Source organism: Protopterus annectens, chromosome 7.part0 (genome assembly GCF_019279795.1).
Source record: "Protopterus annectens isolate FY-2018-M chromosome 7.part0, PAN1.0, whole genome shotgun sequence".
Classification (NCBI taxonomy): Eukaryota; Metazoa; Chordata; order Ceratodontiformes; family Protopteridae; genus Protopterus; species Protopterus annectens.
The window spans coordinates 795,596,224-795,620,386 of NC_056739.1; the positions used below are offsets into that span (position 1 = coordinate 795,596,224).

Consider the following 24,163-nt stretch of genomic DNA (forward strand, 5'->3'; position numbering starts at 1 on the left):
TTGGAGCTTTTCTCCCTGGGCCTCCACTGGAAAAGGACAATAGCTCAGCTGGACACTCCCAGTCAACAAATGTAAAATAAAAATAAATAAATAAAATGCTGTACAGCTGCAGGACACCTTTGGACTGCAGCATTTTGCATGTAGGAGGATCCAGGAAGACTGCTGTTGCAGTTTGCCAGAGCCTTCACACCACCACAGACCTGTAGCAGTATTTGAATCTCTGTTGCATAATATACTGAGCAATCTTGTTTATAACATGATTGTGCATTGTGATATGTTTCTGAATAATCCCTATTATGTACACACTAAATCTCTGCAGCAAAGATCTGATATTACACAAAAATAGTCTGTACTTTATGTAGCTCAGTTAGTGAGAAAGATGGAACAGTGTAAAACTGAGGGATGACAATAGCTTAGTGGATCACTTGTATCATTTTAAACACAGACTAATGGTTAGCCATAGAATGCTATAGATTGAGGAAATTGGTCATTTAACTGTGGAGTCTAGTAAAAAATACCTCATTTCCTTAAAATGTGGCTAAGTAGGTGCATACTGTACCACTGCTGTTATATGTTATATTTTTTCAAGTAAAATGTGCATTGTTTTAAAAACTGCCTGTGGATTAGGAAAACAGTCATAGGTGTAAGAAAGAAGGTTCAGTAAGTGCAATATATACAAACAACAACAAAAAGAAGGGAAGGCGAGTATAGACTAAAGCAACAAAAGATGATCTTGCTTCAAAGTTGTGGTAGACAGAGGTAAAAAAAGACCCTGATAAAAATGTTGCACAGAAATCCTCAAGCATGTTTCTTGGATATCATGCTTGGATTCAAGACACTCATCATCTTGTGTTGACTAAAGCACTTACATCCAGCTGCAGCTAGAAATCAGTGATACTCGCATTATCCTTTTCAGTCAGGACAGCTGGCCGGCGTCACTTAGTCTCACTCCCTAAGTCACACTCTGTCACTTGTGTCACTTGTCATTTCAGTGCCTCTCACAGCATAGTTGTGAACAAACTTCTTAATAGTAACAAGCCTGCATGTTCCATTACACTTTCTAGTATGAAATAGTTAGTCATACCATCCACTGTCTGACATAGAGGGATAAAGCCTCTACAACCCACAGCAGCCATGTCTGGGTAATGGATTGGATGCTGGTAGATCTGGAGCAAAGATGATGGGAGTGAGTGGCTGATGCTAGCTAGATCATACTTGGGGAGAGAAGGGGAGGGCAGTTTTAACTCCATGCATTAGTGACACCTGCAAGAATGCATATGAATTGCTGATACTCTGTGCCCTGACTTCTGCAAAATAAGGCACAGCTTAAGTCGAGCACTGTTATGTTTGGTGACATGCATGCAATCTTGAGTGGTAACACTAATGGCGCCTGAAGAAAGGCACCAAGGTGAGTGTATTAGGGCCATTAATAGAATAAAAATAGCATTTCTCCCCCTCATGGACGATGGCACTGATGTTGGTACATCTGGTCCTTTTTTTTTTCCAGGGAATGAATGGACTGTTGGGCTGTTACCTGTGGGGGGCAAGCGGGCCAGCTGAGCAACTGGATGTGATGGCTAGATGAGCAGAGAAAGAGAGAATGTACAAAAAAGGGCTAGTCACACTAACTAGTTTAAACTTTGCTTAGCAAAATAGCTAGTACCCTTGTGCCATCTGTGGGAGTTAGCAGTTTGGGCAACACACTTTTGCTAATTTTACCGTCACCAATTCAGCACATCTGCAACACTTTGTCCCGCAGTTTTCCATGAAACTGTTCTTAGCCAAATTAGAAATCCTTATTTAAGAGCCTAAACTGAATAATTGCTTGCTTTGTTTGTGTATGATTTTACTCATCTCTTATATTATTCTGAAAACCTTTGGTCTAGGTTTTTGCCATGACTAATATTAGATTTAAATCCATCTGCTGTGCACAACTACAAATGTACATGCATGCAAAAGGCAGATGTTTTTCTGTAAGCATTCTTTAAAATTTTTGTATTCCATTTAGGCTTTAGAGTCTTTAAACAAGAAGGATATGACAGAAATTAAATCCTATGGCCGCCCTCCTGTGCTCGTTGAAACAGTTATGCAGGCTGTTATGATCCTGCGAGGAAATGAACCAACTTGGGCTGAAGCCAAGAGACAGCTGGGTAAGAAGAGTGATTGCCCAATAGCATTCCATTCATTAATCCTTCTGTAATTGTTTGTTATGCACACCTATTTGCTTGCATGTGATTTACAGAGGTAAGTCTAATAAAGTATATGTATGTATATGTGTACTTATTCCATTCCAGAGAACAACAAAAATATTTGTAGTACAGGATGTAATGGTGTAGTGCAGCATCCAGCTGTAGTTTAATACTGATTTTATCATTGTTAGTCTGGTTCCACCAGCGGTACAAGCTGCTGCTCTTATCAGATGCATCCCTGCACATTACTAACCTCTGTGTACATAAACACATCTTTTGCTTGTACAGACAGTTGATAAGACTTTCTTCTGAGCACTCTACACAGTGTTTGAAAGCCCTAAATCTGCAAGGATATAAAAAAAAAGATTAATATTTTCCCTCAGGGCTTTCAAGGTGGTGCAGTAGCTGTTCTAGAGGCAGTATGTTAAAAGGTTACTGAAATGTGATATGTACATCCTTCAGGATAAAAGAACAGGAAAGGCTTGGCTATATTAAGGGAATCATCAATTTGAGGCAAGACTTTTTAGATCCATGGCATAGAGAGATGAAGTCCTGAACACAGCCCAGTTGGCCCATGTTCATTTAAGGGCACAGGTGTCTGAGGGACTGGGCAGAGGAGGGTGAGTGGCCAGAACCAGCTTGTTCGTCCTGGGTGGTGGGAGATAGCAAGACTGGCCTTTGGTCAACTGGTGCCTTAGGCAAAAGGGCTCCACAGTGCCCATCCACACCACTTGGTGCCCCCATCCTGGCATACCTACACCATCCAGATTACTGGAAAAGCACCCCTGCTAGAGTGGCACCCTAGGCGGCCGCCTGTATGGCCTGTGCCTTAGGCTGGCTATGGGAGATAGGCTTCTTCGGCTGCAGGATTGGTGATAAGCTGGTGATGGGTGGGTGTATCACCTGAACGCAGGATTATGTTGGCTTGTAGCGCTTCAGGCAGGGATCTCCCTGCTAAGTCCGGCGAAACAGAAGTTGTGTCTAGGCACATATGCACTTGCTTTCCCCAATTAGACAGCAATAGTGAGCCCTTGGGGAGAGGAAAGGCTAGCCTACTCCAGTGAATTCAGAACTAGTCCAGTCCCTACCACATGACACTAAAGAAATGGATGACCACATAGTATTTCCTGGGAGGAACAAGTGGGTTATAGAGCTCTTCCTTAGCCTAGGGAAGCCTGGCTCATACCTCTGCAGAAAGCATGAATTCATTGGATGCAGCTAGTAGAACCACTGGGTGGGGGGTCCTGTGAAGGTGGGGACTGGGAACATTATCTTGCAAGGCAGTTTTTTTTTCCCCAAAAAAAAAAAAAAAAAAGTATCGCATACAGTTGGAAAAATAGCGAGTCATTTGAAAGAGATAAAGCTATTTTTCTATTATTGCTGGAATGTATTTGTGTTCCACCAAAAACTGCTGTAAGAACATTTTGAGAGAAATAGTGTACTTTCAGCTGAGCATTTTATTTATAGGTGGGACTGGAATTTGATTTGCAATAGTAAGATTGTATCAAGGGAACCTTGTAGGGAAAAAGTAAGAAAAGTGGGTAGATTTCAGGAAAAAAATGAAAATAATTGGTATGGAAGATGTGAATTCAGTAGTAGGAAGTCAGTCAGAATTTACTTATTATTCCCCAGGGTACAATAACTGGAGTAGACTGGAGAGAAGTTATATTTCACAAAAGCATGTGCATTTAATTGAAACCTTAGACACTCATCCAATATATATTTCATATCATTCACTGATAAAAACTAAGATTAAAATACAGGGTAATGAAGTAAAAATGAGACACTGGCTCTCTCCTACATACCTGTTAAAAAGAGGATTTTAAGGAATGGATAGTGGAAATTTTTCAAGAGTTATCAGGGAAGATAGACATTTCTTAGAAGGGATAACTGCTGAGTGGAATCAAATGAAATGGAATTTAAAAGTAGAGTAGAAATAAAAGAAAAAGATATATGGTTAAAAAGTAATAGGAACTATTTAGAGGGGCTGACATAGGTTAAAATATTGCAGAATAAGGGGAAATCTCCCAGAACAAGAGAGGAGCAACTGTAAAGTGCTAAAGGGAAAACAAGGGAGTATTTGGATAATATGCTCGAGTTTTGAAAGTTTTCTCTTATGCAAGTAGATTTGATAACAGCAGAGCACCAAAACATTTATTACAGTAACTTAGCAGAACATAGAAAAGATTGTTGCCAAACTTAGGCAGCCTATAATAAGATAAATAACCAGAGATCATATAGCCGTATTAGAGAGAGTTCATAAATTTTATGAAAATTTGTATAAAGCAGAGGAATGCGGAAACCAAGAAAAAAGAACAAGTAGAAATATTTATGCAATATCCAAGGTTAGAGGAAGATAACTAACAGCTGACATAGGAGAAAAAGAAATAAAAACAATGATGTATGATCAGTGTATATGAATATTTCTGGGAACAGATGATATTTCTGTGGAAGTTTGGTAGTTAGGAGGAAAGAAAGCGATAAAGATGTGGAAGATTTTGTTTAATAGCATTTTTAAAAGAGGTGAAGCAGCAACATATTGGAAGAAAGCTGTGGTGGGTGTTTTACCCAAAGTGGGTAAAGAAGCATGAGACCCAGCTTCAAATATAGATCCATTTTAATTTTGGACCATGACTATAAAATGTTTATACTAGCTAAGAGAATGGTAAATGCGTTGCCAAAATTGATAGATATGGATCTGTGTGGTTTTACAGAGGAGATGTAAACATTTGGCAAAATTAATAGAGCAGTGGTGATTCAGAGGAAGCATAATGTGAGAAATTCCCATTATTATTGTTGGTGTGTCTTCATGCAGAGAAAGAACGCAATCGATTAAGCTGGGATTTTATGAGTAAAACAATGGAAGTATTTGCATTCCCTGATACAATAATAGGGGTAATTAAGAGTATATATAAAGAAGCAGAGGCAGGAATGATGGTGTTCTCTTTCCCCTTTATTTGCTTTATATTTACAGCTATTGGCAAAGAAAATAAGAGAGTAAGACAGTTGGCTTTATTTGCATAGGTTCATACTAGGCTATCTGCCCAAGGGCATTTATAAGCCTAGCCCAGAGTTTTGTGGCTTTCGCCACCCCTTTAGTTTGGAGGATACTATGCCCATTATTTTGCTGTGCCTCTGTCAAGCAGTGACACTGAGATAATCCCTGGGGTATATCTGCGATCTCCCATCCATTGGTCAAGATTTCTCTTGAACAAAGCCAGCGAGGTGCTCTGCCTCACATGTACCGGGATTTTGTTCCACAGCATAGGGAGTCTCTGGGTGATGAATCTGTCCCTCCAGCACGTCCTATTAATAACCGTGTCAAGGTTTAAGTCTCCCGCCCTTGTCGTTCTGAGGGATCTAGATTTTTTGAGGTGAAGCATGTTCATCAATTCTGGGTTGGACATGGCCTTGTATGTCAGGCACAGGTCACCTCTGAGCAGACGGTAAGCGACTGAATAGAGCTGGAGTTCCTTCAGTCGGGCAGCATAGGACATACTTTTGAGACCCTTTATCCTTTTGGTGAGGAACTTTTGGGGCCTTTCCAGTTGCTGCAGGTGTCGTGTCAGATACATTCCGAATGGGGCATTGTACTCAATCATTGGTCTGAGGAGTGATGAGTAGAGGGGGACGATGACTTCCCTTGATCTAGATGTGAATCCCTTCATGATCAGGTGGGCAATGTAGAAGGTCTTCCTAACTACTTTGGCAATGTGAGTGTCAAATGAAAGGTTACTGTCAATCTGGGTCCCCAGATCCCTGATAACCTCTTCTGTGCTTAGTGGGTTGCCGCCTATATGGTAGCTAGGGGTAACCTTGTTTTTCGAAGGGTATGACTATGCATTTTTTGGCGTTTAACTTTAGGCCATGGCTCTGGCACCAGTTATCCGTTTCTATAAGACCCTTCTGAAGGATATCTGTGTCAGAGGTGTTCTCAACTATGGCGCCCAGTTTGCAGTCATCTGCAAATTTTGTCAGCCATAATCCTCCTGTGTTTGCTTGTACTTCTGAAAAGTAGATGCCGAACAGGAGTGGGCCCAGGACTGAGCCCTGTGGGACACCACTTGTGACAGGCTTTGAATCTGACATGGCGCCAGCAACTCTGACCCTGTGGGTTCTGTCACTTAGCCAGTTTGCAACCCATCTTGTGACGTATGGGTTTACATTTAAGCTGATGAGTTTTTCAATGATACCTGAGTGGGGTATTGTGTCGAAAGCCTTTGCCAGGTCGAGGTAGGCTGTGTGGACTGCCTTTCCCTCATCAATGGCCTTAGTGACTGTTTCGAAAAAGTCAACCAAGTTTAAAAGGCATGATCTGCCTTTGACAAAGCCAAACTGGGTCGGATCCAAAGTCTGCAAGTCCCCTATGTCTTTATTTATGAGTTCCATTATGATCCTCTCCATAGCTTTGCAGATCAGGCTTGTCAAGCTGATGGGACGGTAATTTCCAGGGTTGGTGGAGGCACCGCCTTTGTGAAGTGGGACCACAGTTGCGTCGCCACTCCTTAGGCACGTATCCTGAGGTGAGGCTAAGATTAAACAGCTGCCCTAACTGTGGGTTTAATTCCTCATTGAGTTCGTGGAGCACACAACCGGGGACACCATCTGGTCCCATGGATGCTGTGTTTTTTGCCTTGGAGAGAGCAGTTCTCACCTGAGCGTTGGAGATGTTTGGGGGGCTACAATCCTCTGGTATAGATATCTCACCTTTTGGGGGGAGGGGGGGGAGTTTGCACTGAACCTGTCAGCCAGTATGTTGGCAATGTCTGTAGGTTCAGTAATTTTTACATCATTTTGAACTAATTCTGAGCATATCTGGGAGTTTCCTCCCAGGTTTCTAACATAGCTAAAGAAGGCCTTATGATTGTCTTTTGAGTCCTTAGCGACTTTTCTCTCAAAATTTGCCTTGGATGATTTTATGAGATTTTAGTTTTTTACTTATAATGATCAAAGGTGTTTTCCCTTTTAAGGATTTTGCTCTATCTTGTAGTAGCTTCCTCCTTTTGTTGTAGAGCTTGTTTATGGCTGGGGTCCACCAGACTGGACGCTTGCCTTTGGTACAAAGAGTCTTTGTTTTGTTTGGGATTGCCTGATCCATGCAGTCCTGTAGGTGCTAGTAGAAGGCATTTGTAAGTGATTCAGCGGCTTGAGTAATGGTTTCCGCAGGCTCGGGGGCCTTAAAAGAGACCACACCAGTCTTTAGAAGTGTGAAGTCGGCTTTTGAGACGTTCTTCACTGTGGTTTTTTTTATCTCAGGTGGGGGCGGGATGTGGACTTCCAGTGAGATTAGTTTATGGTCTGATCTCACAAGTGAGGGGTATACTTCCGGTGTTGAAAATTGTGACCCCATGTTCGTGATGATGAGATCTAGTATGTTTTCTCCTCTTGTGGGGATGGTGACTAGTTGTTCCATGGCATTTGAGTTTATGAACTCTAGGAACTTTTGGGCTAGAGTGTTGGGGCTTGAGTAGTGATCCCAGTCTATATTCGGGTAGTTGAAGTCACCTAGTATGATGGTGTTTGGAGATACATTTATCCCCTCCAGTGTTTTCAGGAAAGCTATGTGAGGTTCCTGAGATTGAGAGGGTGGCCTGTAACATACTACAAATTGCAGAGCAGTCTTGCCTATGGTTAGTTGCACCTGGATGGTGTCCGATGCATCGTGCGTTGCCACCAACCTTGAGGTGTGGGTGTCCTTGATGAATATAGACACTCCCCCTCCTTTCTTGGTGTTGTCCGGATTTTGGGGCCGGAACGCATGATATGAGGTAAAACCTGATAGTGCCGGGGTGCTCTCGGGAGCCTTGAACCAGGTTTCAGTCACAGCACAGACATCGATGTTCTCCATACTGAGAAGGGCCTCGAGTGCGTGTATCTTGAGGTTGAGACTTCTGGCATTGAGCAGCATTACCCTTAGTTTTTTTCCTTTTATGTGTTCTAGGGTGGTAGGTTTAGAATTTGAGCCTTACCTAAAAGGCACTATGCTCTCTATGCCAATTCTGTAGGCAAGACTTGGAACTCTCTACCTAATAACCTAAGACTCACTAATTCACTATCTCAATTTAAAAAACATCTCACCCAATTCCTTAAGACACACTGGCTATGTCCATGTGTAAACCGGACTAGGCTCCTGTTAATACAGCACATCCTACATTAATTGAAAAATTGGGTTACTTCAAATTCCTATACTATCTGAACATTAATCCTATCTTGTTCTATAATAACAAGTAGCTTCTTTATCATCCCTCTGAACTCCCGTAAGGTAATGTTCTGACTCTGTACATAGTTACTATAATGTCTTGAGATGCATTTGCATACTCAGAGTTGCAATTTTTCTGTACTAAGGCTAATAGCAGCCTAACTATGAATGTTTAATAATTTGTAACTAGTATCTTAAACAACTTAGTAATTTGTAAGCTTATTTTACCTATATTTTATTGTATTGCATCTTTCTCTGCGGAGCTTTTCTCCCCGGGCCTCCGCTGAAAATGGACATGTATCCAGTCGGACCATCCCGGTCAACAAATGTAAAATAAAATAAATAAATAAATAAATAATATGCTCGAGTTTTGAAAGTTTTCTCTTATGCAAGTAGATTTGATAACAGCAGAGCACCAAAACATTTATTACAGTAACTTAGCAGAACATAGAAAAGATTGTTGCCAAACTTAGGCAGCCTATAATAAGATAAATGACCAGAGATCATATAGCCGTATTAGAGAGAGTTCATAAATTTTATGAAAATTTGTATAAAGCAGAGGAATGTGGAAACCAAGAAAAAAGAACAAATAGAAATATTTATGCAATATCCAAGGTTAGAGGAAGATAACTAACAGCTGACATAGGAGAAAAAGAAATAAAAACAATGATGTATGATCAGTGTATATGAATATTTCTGGGAACAGATGATATTTCTGTGGAAGTTTGGAAGTTAGGAGGAAAGAAAGTGATAAAGATGTGGAAGATTTTGTTTAATAGCATTTTTAAAAGAGGCGAAGCAGCAACATATTGGAAGAAAGCTGTGGTGGGTGTTTTACCCAAAGTGGGTAAAGAAGCATGAGACCCAGCTTCAAATATAGATCCATTTTAATTTTGGACCATGACTATAAAATGTTTATACTAGCTAAGAGAATGGTAAATGCGTTGCCAAAATTGATAGATATGGATCTGTGTGGTTTTACAGAGGAGATGTAAACATTTGGCAAAATTAATAGAGCAGTGGTGATTCAGAGGAAGCATAATGTGAGAAATTCCCATTATTATTGTTGGTGTGTCTTCATGCAGAGAAAGAACGCAATCGATTAAGCTGGGATTTTATGAGTAAAACAATGGAAGTATTTGCATTCCCTGATACAATAATAGGGGTAATTAAGAGGATATATAAAGAAACAGAGGCAGGAATAATGGTGTTCTCTTTCCCCTTTATTTGCTTTATATTTACAGCTATTGGCAAAGAAAATAAGAGAGTAAGACAGTTGGATTTATTTGCAGATAATATTATTTTGTACATGATAAATCCAGAAAATGACATTTCTGTGTTTTGAGACAGTTTCAAGTCTTTTTAGGATATAAAAATAATGAAGGTAAAACAAAGGCTGTAGTAGTAAATTATGTACTTACACACAAACTGGGTCAGCAATATCCATGTTTAGGGGACATGATAAGAGGACGTATTTTTAGTGTGTGGATATTGATAAAAAAGATTCTGTCATGGCTGCTAAGGATATGTGGGAAGAAACTAAATAAATGATACAAAAACGGAGAAACTGGAAGCTTTTGTTTATGGATGTGGATAGCAAGATAGAAGCAGTGAAAATGTTTGTAGTCACTTAGTTTATATACAGGCCATGCACATTTTTATTAACCAAAAGAGAAGTTCTGTGGAATTATTTATTTGGAAGGGGAGGAATATGACAGCTAAGTAGGATAAGTTGATCCTTCCCATAGAATTTTTTATACAGACATTTTTGAGCTACACATTAAGGCTTATATATGTATATTTTATTCATTTATTTATTGACATTTGTTAAACGGGTTTGTCCAACTGGGCTTGTGGCCCAAGAGAAAAGCTAAAGGAATACATTTTAAAACAAGTACAATTTTAAACAATATTGATATAATAGCAGTTATAGCAAAACGATTCACATATGTTGGGTTACATGCATAAAGTTGCATTAAAAAGAAGCTAAGTAACAATTTTACATTGATATAGTTCAATAAGTCAACAATAAACATTTTTTGTTTGTATAAAATTGTGCAAATGCATAGTAGACACATTGGAGAGAGAGGTGTAATGAGGTACTAAGTATGGTCCTTTTGAGGGTACATAAAGGGAAGGAAGACTAGGTAGGGTCATGGCAAGGGCAGGTTCTGGAATTTAAAAAATAAGCTTTTAGTTCCTTTTTAAAGTGTGAGGTGTGGGAGATTGAACGTAAGTCAAGGGGAAGTTTGTTCCAAGCATGGGCAAGGGAGTGTTTGTAGAGTAGTTTCCCTACTGACTTTTTTGGGTGGTAGATATCAAGTAATTGTTGGTTAGAAGTATGGAGGGTCCGGGATGGGATGTAAATTGAGACTAAGGAAGATAGAGATAGACAGAAGGAGGGTTTATAAAGAGTAGACTGTAGCATATGAAATTGATAAGATATCAGAAACTGGGGAAGTTCAAGCCATTGAAGAGAGTTTAAAGAAATACAGTGGTGTGAGTTGTATGGGGAGTTAGTAATGAATCTGGCTATTTTATGGTAAGTCTGTTACAGTTTGTTTAGAGTGGAGGCCTGGATATTGGTAAGAACTGGGGCGACGTATAAGAGGGAGGGGAGGAGGAATGCCTGGCCCAGGGTAAGTCTTGATTCAGGGGTTAGGAATGTTTTGTTCTGATATAGCAGACCTAGTTTCTGGTTTGTTTCTTTTATACATTGGAGTATGTGTAGGTTGAACTTGAGTTCATCATCGATAATGACCCCTAGGAGTTTTGTATGGGTGTCAGGTTGGATGTTTGTATTGTTAGAAGATGTAATAAAAAGGAGGTTTTGTGATGAGAAAGAGAACGGGGAAGGAAAAGTAGGAGTTTGGTCTTTTTGGGATTTAGGATCAATAGGTTGTGAGAGAGACATTGTTCAGTGGATAGTAGGGCCTGTTGGGTCAGGGAGTGTAGTTCAGGAATGTTATTTGAGATGGATATAAGTGTGGAGTCGTCGGCATACTGAATAAGGGAGGATTCTTTGCATGAGCTGTAAAGATCATTGGTGAAGATGTTAAACAAAAGGGGTCCCAAGATGGAGCCTTGGGGAACACCAGTGGAGATGGGAAGGAAAGGTGAGGAGGATGAGAGCCATTTGACAGATTGTTCCCATGCCAGATAGGTAACTATTAAACCAGGCAAGTGCGGAGGGGGATAGGTGAAGATTTGCGAGTTTGGATAGTATTAGAGGATGAGAGACAGTATCAAAGGCTTTGGAGAGATCTAGGAAGAGAGAAGAAATTAGTTTATTGCTGTGTAGGGCCTCTGCAATGATATGAGTGAAGGAGAGGAGGGCAGTGGTGGTGCTGTGGTGAGGACAAAATCTATGTTGGGTAGGGGTAAGTAAGTGGTGTGTGAGGAGGTGATTGAGAAGCTGTGAGTGAATACATTTTTCTGATATCTTGGAGAGGGGGGACAGAATGGCAATGGGTCAGTGGTTTGAGGGGTCAGTGGAGTTTCCACCCTTATGAAGAGGGATAGTGAAGAAAGATTTCCAAAGGGTGGGGACAGTTGATTCCAGAATAGATTGATTAATTAGTATAGATACATGATAGGCAATTGAGTCAGCAGCAAGTCTGAGGAATGTAGGAGATAGATTGTCAGTGGAAGGACAGCAAGGTTTTAGCTTGAGTAGTAGAGATTTGATGTAAGTAATGGGAAATGGCTCAAAAGAAAACAAAGTTGTGTCAGTGGGACTTGGACAGGTGGGTGTCGAAGTAGAGTTTGGCTTAGACGTTACCAGATTTTGGATGGAAGAGATAAAGTGTTTATTCAGGAGGGTAGCTGTTTCCTGAGAGGAAGAGTTAGGGTATGGGGAGGGATTAGAGGGGTTTCCAGGATAGAGGATGTTGTTGAGAGTTGACCAAAATTTTCGAGGATTGGATTTGTTGTTAAGCTGAGCAGAGCTATAGTATAACTTTTTGTCATTAGTTGCCTGTATTTTTGAAGAAAAGGTGGTTGTTTAGTTTTAGTCCAAGTTTTCCAAGCATGATCTCTTTGTTTCATAAGGGACCTAGTCTCTTTGGGGAGAGCCAGGGAGCATGGTTTGATTTTAATCTGATCTTCCTAGAGGGAGCTAAGGAGATTAGAGTATTAATAAAGATGCTATTGAAAGTGTTTACAGCATCGTTTAGGGGAGGTGTTTTAGGATGGACCAATCTATGTTGTGGAGAATGGAGTTAAATTGGGATGAATTGAAAGTCGATAGTTTTCGACAGTCTTTGATAAGGTGGGCTTTAGGAATATGGGAGTAGTGTCTTAAGATGGTGGTAGGGAGATGATCACTGAGGGAGTCAGATAAGGTGGTGGGATTGTGGTATTGGTGGGGGGAATTGGTAAGGATCCAGTCTATGATAGAGCTGGAAGTGGAATTTGTATGGAAGCGAGTGGGATATGTAACACAAGAAGAAGGTTATAAATCAAATTGTAAAGGGATGACGATGAAGCAAGGAATGGTTGTAAGTTCTAGAAGTAGAGAGAGTAGGATTTTGACTGCAGATCCTTAAAAGGAACAACAATAATCATGAAAAGTATTATATTCTAAAAGTGGCAGAAATTTGCTGAGAACTAAGCCAACACATGATTGATGATAGGAGATTATGCCAGTACAGATGACTACCAATAGGCCTAAAGAAAATAGGCAAGAGGGGGCTGGAATTTACTGGAGAAAACAGGAAAAGGGGCCTAGATATTTGGAGAAAATAACTGAAAAGGGAAAGGTAATAGAGTGGGATGAGGCTAAGCTGAAGACTGCAGTTTAGAGAGTGCCTTCCCTACCAGGGATTGATATCAGAGTACTGGCAAAGAGAAAGGGATAGGGGAATCCTAAATGGAAGACCTACTCTAATAGAGCTTTTAGTTGAGCATAGAAGATAAGCTGCTGTTAAAAATGAGGTGATTAAATAGAGACTCTAAAATATTACATAACTATAAGAATGAATCAGAGAAGGTTAGAAAAATTGTGAAGAGAGACTGGAACTACAGATGTGAAGTTGTTCATTCTCTCTGTTCATTCTTCACTGATGGGTTCGGAGCTGATCCTCGGCTCCGACACAGCCGACTAGCAAGCTCAAAGTTTTCCAGTAGCTCGAGACCTAGCCCCTTATCCCACAATGCACTGCTGGAATTACCTCAGATCTAGTTTGCAGCGGCACGGATCTGTTGGATTCCAGCGTTGCTCGAGACTATTGTGGGAATTTTCAACTTTCAGCAAGTTTTTCCATTGCATTTTTATATCTTTCTACTATTATATTTACATAGTATTACCTAGTTTAGCAGATTTTTCTGTTTTTCCCCTTTTCCCAGTAAATCTCTAGTGCTTGCCTTCAACCTGTTGACCTTAGGCCTTTTCTTACCTGCCTTATTGTACAGCTTGTTAGATTAGAGTTGCCCTTTTTGGGCTTTTTGAAATTTGGATTACTCTTGTTACTAGTTGCCTTTTTGGGCTTTTGTGCTGTCTTTTTGCATTGCTGTTTGTAGTGAATTATATATAGCCTTTAGATATATTAGAGTTGCTCCTTTTGGGCTGTTTGAATATTATTATTAGATTACTCATTTCTGAGTTAAACTATTTTTATATAGTTAAATAGTGTAGTTTTTTGATCTTGTGATTTTTTTTTCAGGAAGTTAGTTGCTATGTCTGAAGAAAGGAAAAGCATCCTAAGCCTGGGTTCAAGAAGTGCCCAGACTGCGGACAAAAGCTGTCCATTACGGATGCCCATGTGCAGTGTGTGTACTGTTTGGGTGAGGTGCACCTGCAGGAGTCATGTAGTATCTGCCACTCTTTTTTTCACTTGAATGCTTACAGAAAGGAAGAGGAAGTTAGTTGACAGGGATATTATTAAACACCCTTTCACAGAGGCATTGTCTGACCAGGATGGGGCCAGCAAATTGTCCAAATCTTCCTCAGAATCCAGGACAAAAAAAGGGAAAAGGTTGGAAAGTGTTGTGACTTCGGCTCCACTGTCTTCAGAGCCGACAGTCTGTTCTTTTCGGACCCGGGACACTGCTTTGCAACCGGTTGCCAAAAAACCTCCCTCTCCACTTCTCCAGTCTGCACCATCTATTCACTCTTCCAGGTCTTCGGTCAGCCTGTCCGATCTGGATATGGACCGGCTGGTTCAGAAGCTCTTAAAGGCACCGGGCCTAGCTAAACTGCTTTCGGCTCAGACCCAACCGTCGGAGCCAAAGACGATTACTCCTGAATTATCTTCTCCTCCTCCGAGCCATACCGGACTTTCGGAGCCGGAGGAGGCCAACCTGATGATTGTGGATCCCTTGGAGCCAACACCTGTTCCATTGTCATCATTCCATCTGCTCGGACGTCCTCGGTGCCGACCGGGGACTCTAGGAGCCAACACTCTCTGGTCGGGTCTGGGGAGAATAGTCGCACGGACTTGTCGGTGCCGACTCTTCCTCTCAGGGCTTCGGCTCGGGTGAGCTCGGCTCCTAACTCGGGCTCAGAGCCCAAGGCTTCGGTGCAGGAGGGGATCACGGCTCCTCATGATCTGTCGACTCCTTCTCATCGGAGTCATGGTGCATTCGAAGCCATGAGGCAAGTGTTGTCTCCTAAGACTTCCTCATCTCCAGGTTTGGCCTCTTCCTCCCCTAAAGTGCTTGTGTCAGTTTCTGTTTCCTCCCGTCATCCCAAGTGTAGAGACCCAGAGCCTCAGGTAGCCCCACAGGGTGCTCCCTGCTCTTCTGAGACCTCTCCAGAGGCTCCCCCTGAAGAAGTTCCCAGGAAGAGATTATGCAAGAGGAGGCATTTGGACTCCCCACAGGAGTCTCTAAAATCAGACACCGACTTGGATGAATCAGAAGGGTCCCCTAGATCCCCCTCTGAGGACATCTCCTTTGCAGAGATTCTTGAAATTCTTAGGCAGAGGGGTGATTGGCAGTCCAAGAGCCCTACTTGAGGATGAGTCGGTTCTCCTCAAGGCATTCGGGTCTCAGCCTTCCACATCTTGGGTGTCTCCACCCTATGATGAGCTTATGGATCTGGTCTCGCATAGGGCGTGGGAGTCACCAGAATCTATGGAACCTGTCCCTAGGAGGCCTAATAAGTATATTTCTGCCTCCATAGATAAGTCCTTTTTAACCAAGGGGAGTCCCTCTTGATGCCATGGTGGTGGCAGCAGCCATCAAAAAGGAAATGTTTGAGACTTCCTCGTCTATCCATCCTCCTAACAGAGAATCCAGGATCATGGATAGGTATGGGAAACACATGTTTAGTTCAGTGATTTTCTCACTCAGAACACTGAACTACTTGACCCATTTTACCAGACTGCAGAGAGATCTCCTTAAGGAGTTGGGAGATGCTCTTCAGGGTGCTGTAGCTACAAGTGTATCCGACAAAGTTGCTACCCAGCTTGCTACCCTTAATTCAATAGTTAAGTCGTCCATGCGTCTTGTATCTTATGCAGCTGATGATTTGAATAGAGCTGCAGGTACAGGAATTGCTCTTCGTAGGCATGCCTGGAAGTGACTCTGTTCCTTCGTGGGAACCCTTCAAGTCTTCCTTTACGAATACCCCATTTGACAGCTCATCCTTGTTTGGGCCAAAGGTGAAGGAGACTTTGACCAGGTGCGAACAAGAAGGAAAGACTCTGTTTGCCGTCGGAGTCTGTTTTTCCACCCCCACTCGACCCTATCCTAAAGGTCAGAGGGAGGAAAGATGTGGTTCTGGAAAGCCCAAGGAGCCTTTCAAGACACACATGGAGAGCCCCCCTCCAGAGGCAGAGGAGGGGGTTACAATGGAAGACGCCACCCTCGTGGCAGAGGGGGTCCGCAACACCAGGGTGACAGAGATCACTTTTCTGGTCAGTCCTACCAGTGCTCCTGAAGGGAGGCCCGGCTGTCCTACTCTGGAGGCAGTCGGGAGTCGCTTGTCATTGTACCCAGAAGCCTGGCTAGATATAACAAATGACGATTGGGTACAAAGTATAATTTCCAGAGGGTATTTCATACCTTTCTCCACCCAGACCCATTCCATCAAAAAAATCCCGGATGTTTCACCCAGTCACAGGGAACAAGCAACAATAGAGGTACGCCAATTGCTAGAAAAAGAGTCATCCAGCCAGTCCCGGCAGACCAAACAGGATTCGGAACTTACTCAAGATTCTTTTTGGTTCCAAAGAAAACAGGGGACTGGAGACCCATTTTGGATCTCAACAGACTCAACCAATTTGTGAGGAAAGAGAATTTCCGAATGGTCACGCTACAGTCCATACTTCCTTTTTTAGGGAAAGACAATTGGATGTGATCGATCGATCTCAAGGATGCGTACTACCACATAAAGATGGACAGACCATCCAGGGATCACCTGCATTTCCGGCTGGGAGCCAATCATTATCAATTCCGAGCTCTGCCCATTGGTCTCACTACAGTCCCCAGAGTGTTCACGAAGTGCATGGCAGTAGTCACGGCTTACCTGAGGCATCTAGGATTCCAGGTGTTTCCGTACTTGGACGATTGGCTCCTTACCTACACCACCAGGCATCAACTTCAAGCGAGAGAGGCTACTCTGACACTGCAGTCGGCTAGGCATTACAGTCAACTTCGAAAAGCCTGCCTTGTTGCCATCACAGCATATCGTTTTTATAGGCACAGAATTAGACACATCAACCACCACTCTTTGTCTTCCACCAGAAAGGGTTTGTATTCTTCGCCAACACATCACGTCCTTGGTATCAAAGAACAGAGCACCAGCTGCAGAGGTATAGAAAGTACTAGGATTGATGGTAGCAGCAATATTGGCAGTCCAGTTAGCAAGGATGCATATGAGGATTCTTCAATGGCTCCTATTCACACAATGGTCTTACTAAGAACTTCCAATGAATCACAAAATCCTGATAACGAATTCTTGCAAGAAGGGTCTTCAGTGGTGGATGACATCTCTTCATGTCACAATAGGACGTCCCTTCATGCTATCCCCTCCAGTTGCCACTGTGACCACGGACGCTTCCCTGATAGGGTGGGGTGGGGGGGCTTTTTCAGGGAAAGACTGCCCAAGGCACATGGACAGATCAAGAATCACATTTGCATATCAATGTCCTGGAGATGAAAGCAGTACTTCTAGCATTGCAATACTTTCAGGACTTTCTTCCTCTAGGGACAATTGCAATACAGACAGACAACATGTCAGTGGTCTGGTATCTGAACAAGCAAGGCTGGACCAAATCTTATCCCCTTTGCCGAGAAGCCCTCAGAGTATGGCAGTGGGCAGTGTCATCTCAGCGCTTTCTGTTAGCAGCACACATCCCGAGTAAATCCAACGTCATAGCAGACAGACTGAGCAGGGAAATTTTATTGCCCCATGAATGGTCCCTCAAACAAGAGATTGTGGACAGGATTTTCCGCAAATGGGGCCAGCCTTCCTGCGACCTGTTTGCCAGTCATATCAACAACAAATGCAGAAGCTATTTTGCCCTGATTCCCATGCCATGTCACTCCCCGAGGGATGCTCTTGTCCACGATTGCCCCCCGGATCTTCTCTACGCATTTCCCCCAATTCCTCTGATACCCATATTCTTACAGAAAGCAAAGTCGCTGGGACGGACGATCATCCTTATAGCCCTTCATTGCTAACAGCTTGGCTGCTCCAATTCACTGCATAGCCAGGCTTTATAATTGTTCCCATGACACTAGTCAAATTTTGTTGGCTTCCCATAAACCTTCCACTAGAAAATTATATCGTAGTAAGTGGAAGAGATTTTCCATTTGGGCTTCTTCCCATAACATTGACCCTTACCAGGCGCCATTGTCTTCCATTTTACAATTGTTGACAGAAATTTTCAACAAAGGAGCAGCGGCTGCTACGGTGTGAGTACAATTAGATGCTATATCTAATTTCCATCTAGGGATCGATGGATTGAATATTATGGCTCACCAATTGTCTAAGGCTTTTTTAAAAGGTTCTTTTTGCATGAGGCCTCCAGTGAAGACACCTTACTGTCCCTGGAATTTGAATTTTATGTTATCTCACATCATTCTTCCTCCTTTTGAGCCTGCATCATCTTGAGAACTAAAATGTCTATCGTGGAAAACTGTCTTCCTAGTAGCCATCACTTCAGCCCACAGAGTGTCAGAGCTCCAAGCCCTATCCATCAAGCCCCCTTATATGGTCTTCCATGCTGATAGAGTATCTCTCAGGACAAATCCATCCTTTTTGCCTAAAATATGTTCTGAGATTAACATCAATCAAGTCATTGAGTTGCCTGTTTTCTTCCCTAATCATACCAACAAATTGGAATATATCTTGCACAAACTTGATGTTCACAGACAACTTAGAGTTTATTTAGACAGAACAAAAGACATTAGGAAATCAGATCAGCTTTTTGTATCTTTTTCTGAGGCCAGGAAATGTAAACCAGTTGCCAAAACAACCCTGTGTAAGTGGCTGTTGGATTGTATCACTTACACATATTCTTGTCATAACATGCTCATTCAACCAGAGCAGTTTCTACCTCTTCAACCTTTCAAGCCAAATTACCTTTAGACAACATCTGTGCAGCAGCCACATGGTCTAAACCTCACACTTTTATAACTCATTACAAAGTGGATAATGCCTCCAGGGAGAGGGCTTCATTTGGTTCTACGGTTCTGAAGAGTGTACTTCTGTGATCCACCCAAGATTAGGGTGCTAGGGATACTACCCATCAGTGAAGAATGAACGGCGAGATTGAACAACTTCACATAAAGAAGTTATGTACTCACTATAATGTTCCATGTGAGTTGTTCCATCTCGCCTTCATTCTCATGTCCCTCCCTCCTTCCCCCTACTGGCTGGCAGTTGACTTGGAGGCTGTCTTCATCCTGGTTTTTCAATGTGTCTTCATTCCTAGGCAGAATAATTATTGTACTTCTATATGGTACACAGCAAACAAGATCTGAGGTAATTCCAGCAGTGCATTGTGGGATAAGGAGTTGGGTCTCGAGCTACTGGAGAACTTTGAGCTTGCTAGTCGGCCGTGTCGGAGCCGGGGATCAGCTCCTAACCCATCAGTGAAGAATGAAGGTGAGATGGAACAACTCATATGGAATGTTATGGTGAGTACATAACTTCTTTTTTTCTTATTCTTCGATGTTTATGGCATATATGTACATTTTACAAATCATGTATTTTATATTATTTGCATTCTTTACACATATAATTTAGGAATGTTTTTATAGAAATAGAAAAGTACTGATTAATACATGTTTTTATACAACTTCTAATAGAAAAGCCATTCCTGTTGCAATATATCAGTGTGTGACCCTTGTTTCAGGCTGATGTGACCTTTCCATTCTATCTTTATCCTAATAGCAGGCTGAGCTGACAATTCTAAAAATCACTGCGAAGTCTTATAGCTAGTTTACATCTGTTGTTTGACATTTGATTATTAGAGGAATTATTTTCAATATAAATATATATTTATATTAGTAATCATGCCTTGATAAAGAGAGGAATTATTCATAAGCACTATCTTATCTTGGCTGATGCCCTTTTAGCCAGGCATTGTATTTCCATGCAGCTTTGTCATGCTTTCAGTCACTGGCATTCACATAAAAGATTGTTCACACATGCTGCTCAGGGAAGAGTTCCATAAGCTGGTGTCTCAACATTGCTTGAGATCCTTATACTATAACAGAGTTGCCCCTGAACAGACATGAGAACTCATGTTTGTTGATTTTATTCAGTGAATATCATCAAGCTTCATTGGTTCAGAGTACTTCATAAATCATACAATGTCTTGGACCTGATGCATTTGGTCCACTGTCAAAACATGTACTGCTTGCCGTCTTACACATTCGATTCCACACTTGATGACAACAGTTACTAGGCTTATACTTCCTAAAATGCCAACTATGACCAGTACAAGCTGCATTATTTTTCCTCCTCAGCTACTGATAGAACCACTCAGCCAAGAGAACCATGTTTCTTTTCTATTTGTGCTTTTTGAGCAATTTCCTCAATTATTTTGAGGTGTCTCCCGATTTCAGGTTCATTATCAGGAATATAAATAAAATATTCCTCTCCTACCAATGCACAAAATTTAATGCCATGTGGTTCTGTAAGACCATAGTTTTTATGGCAGTCATTTCTATGGTAACTTTTAATTCCTCTAATAGACCTGCCAGTTTTTTTTAATTTCCCAAATAGCTTTCCCTTCTCCATAGAATGGAAAGATTAATACTCATGCAAGGACATAATTTCATACATCCATTTTTTCTATGTAAATATATCTTTTTAATCTAACATTTCTAATATTAGAAGCAGGTAATGTTGTAGTATGTCTAATGGGTGGAATTGCATGTTCCAAATAACACAATCCAGTCCAGTTCTCAGGAAGCCATTTGTAGGCTTTATTACCACATATGTCATATATGTCTGTTCAAATTGGAACCATCCATGTAACTCAGTGTTTAGTTTTAGCTTTTTTTAAATGTGCAGCAAGATTCATTACTAAAATACTCAAAACATTGTTCACTGGCATTTCGGGTAGCATAGATAATACTACAAGGACTTTTCCCACGAAATGGGTGATTACTTGTTCCTTCTTTTCATAAACAAATAGCAGTTGCATTTGTATGAACAAGCCTCAAGAAAGGGTGTTTCCTTGGGATAGAGTCATTCCTTGGAACATAGCCTTGGTTTGTGCGAGTCAACATTTTCAGAAGGGTAGATGGAATAGTTCATATGGAATTCATACTGTTTTCATCTTGTGGTATCTCAGCACATATCCAGCATTGTTTAGCATTCAAAGTTTTCTGCACACTTCATCACTAAGGGCTTTTCATCAAGAAAAGAGGAGGTCATTGTCCCACTGTACTCATCCCTCATTAGACCCATTATAGAATATAACACCCCATTTGGTATGTACCTCTCAAGACATCTGCAACAACTGGAAAGGCCACAGAAATACCTCACTAAAAGAATCACAGGCCTAAAGCAGATGCCCTATGCTGAGCACCTTATAAAAATCCTGCTATACTCTGTCGCATGTCATCTACTCCGAGGCGATCTTTGCTTAACATACAAGGCCATGTCAAACCCAGAGCTGTTGGACATGCTACAATTAAAGAAATCCCAATCCCTCAGAGCCACATGCTTCAGGGATCTAAACCTTGTCATCACAATAAAAAAAACATGCTGGAGGGATAGGTTCTTGACCCAGAAACTCCCCAGACTCTGGAATAGACTGCCCATACATATCAAGCAGAGCGCTTCTTTGGCCCTCTTCAAAAGGAACCTTGATGACTTGGATGGGAGAAAGGAAATTCACCCCGGGGATCACGTCAGTCACCCTGCTAGACAGGGGTCCAGGGAAGTAAATAGTGTGGGAAGAAATAGCCAGGGAATTGTTATGGCTAGGTTTGTATAGGCCCTAGGGCCAATAGCCTAGTACCAACCTATGAGTACATTTGCAGTGATTCATTAAAGGTATTGAGGTCTACCTTTCCTTGTATTGAGGAGTAGAAATTCGTCAGGATCACGATTAATATCAGGATTTTCATGGTTCCATATTTACGGGAATAGAAAAAAAATTGTGTTATTAGTTGTATCTGATATTATGTCCCTTTATATCAGTTATTACATTTTTATAAGTTATTAAATTTTCTCCTCTCCATTTTTTGTCTTTTAATATGATATTTATGAATCCAACCATTTTTTGGTGGCTGATTTTTATATAGCTGGATTAGTACAGCCACTAACCTCACATAGCTAACAATGTAGGGTCCTATCCATTTTGAATCCCATTTACTTGTGTTCCAAACTGACGGACCATTACAAGATCTCCTTGTTCCAATTGTACCTCCCTCAAATCCCAAATCTCATTTTTTTACACAGTTCTAGATTATGGGCTTGACCAGCTTCCTAGATTCTCCCTTTCGCCCAACTGATATGGTCTTGGAGCTGGTCCCACAATTTTGTTTCTTATAATGGTATCCCCTAAGGGATTTCTCCTGCTTGTAAATTCATAGTTCGACCCGTCATTAGTTCATGTGGAGTTAACCCACATCCTCGAGGAGAATTCTGCATCTTAATCAAAATGTTGGGTAAATGTTTTACCCAATGATTCCCATACTCAGAAATCATTTTCTTTAATCCTTCCTTCAGAGTTCTATTAGCTCTTTCGACTTTTCCAGAACTCTGTGGATGGTAAAGAGTATGAAACCTTTGCTTGATTCCCAAAGTTTTACTCATTTATTTTGTCCCTTTTCCAGTAAAGTGAGTCCTTTGATAACTATATATTTCTCAGGGCACTCCCCTTGTTGGAATGATCCTTTCACTTATTATTCTAACTACTGAGTTTGCATCTTCCTTTTTTGTTGGATGAGCTTCCACCCATCCATTATATTCATCTATCAAAGTAAGTAAGAAATGAAACCCTCCTGGTGCTGTTGGAAGAGGTCCTACAAAATCCATTTGTACCCTTTCCCAGGGTCCCAATGCTTGTGGGAGTCTATATTGTTTTCTCCTATTTCATTTTCCCACATTGTGCATGGCACATGTGACACATCTATCTATATGATTTTGGATGTCTGTTGTCATTCCTTCCCATTTAAATCTAGAACTAACAATTTGTTGTAGTCTTTCCCTTCCTGGATGACCTAGGAAATTATAATAATAAGTTAACATTTTTCTTTTTTCAGGCTCAATTGTTTGTACCCTATGTAAAGGACCTTTTTTGAATTCTCCTGGTACTGACCAAGGTTCTGGAAATCTATCCCATTTCCATTCACTTCCTTGTGTTCTTTCAAACATTTCTATTTTCTTTTTCTTAATGATGTCTGGCTGTTCTCTTAGAATTTTTACTAAGCCTCCTAACTGTTGATTGTCTTTGGTTTTTTTTTTTTTTTGCATTTAAGGTCATATGAGCACCTTGTTCAAATTCAGGACCCCATAACGGCTTCATTTCATCTGTTCCTGTCACTTTTAATCCACATACATTAGGTGTTATGATGATCCTATCACAATTTATTTAGGTAATTTTACCTACCTCACTTTCCACTCTATGTTCATACTCTGTACACTGATCTCTACAAAAGTAAGCTATACAATGTAAAGGTAAAGGATTTATAGGAAAGCCCATTTGTATTTGGCACTTATTCAAAATATTTTGTACCATTTCCCTTATTTGTTTTTCTTCCATGTCATTTGTTTCCCATGCCCAGTATTGAGGAACATTTTGTATTGGATAAGTTTCTTTGGAGTCAAGGGCCCCTTCTTTTGCTAGCTGATCTACTATTTTGTTAGCCTGACTGTATACCTCATTTTTGGTGTGAGCTTTGGCTTTATTTATATTCACTGTAGAAGGATTGTCATCTTTTATCAAACTCCAAATTTCTGTCAACACTTCCTGATGACTGATTGGTTTACCATCAGCTGTAATCAAACCTCTCCTTGCCCAAATGGGAAGAGATGATATTAAGACTGACTACGTATTCACTGTCTGTATAAATGTTTACAGGTCTGGGCAATAACAAGGCTTGTTTAACTGCTTCTAGCTCATTGTGCTGAGCATCCCTCTGGGAGACTACTCTTCTTGTGTTTTTTGGTCTCTGCATTGTATATTACCCATTCTGTCATAAAACACCCTATTTCAGTGCTCCAGAATCTGGATCCATCTATGTACAATTCTGGTGCTCCTTCAGTAGTGTTTCTCCCCATTTTCCAAGTCAGGACATTAATGAGAATTCCCCTTGGTATTTAAACATTTTTTATAAAAACTTAATTTGAGGGATTTCTACT

The 24,163-nt window shown here is 41.1% G+C and overlaps 1 protein-coding gene across 1 annotated transcript in view; it reads left to right on the plus strand.

Annotated features, from left to right (window-relative positions):
- DNAH2 (dynein axonemal heavy chain 2) overlaps nt 1–24,163 on the plus strand; it is a 6,636,854-nt gene that overhangs the window by 5,103,680 nt on the left and 1,509,011 nt on the right. Inside the window, exon 63 of the mRNA XM_044077324.1 lies at nt 2,009–2,150. Coding sequence (XP_043933259.1) covers nt 2,009–2,150 — 142 coding nt within the window. The remainder of the gene's footprint in view (nt 1–2,008; nt 2,151–24,163) is intronic.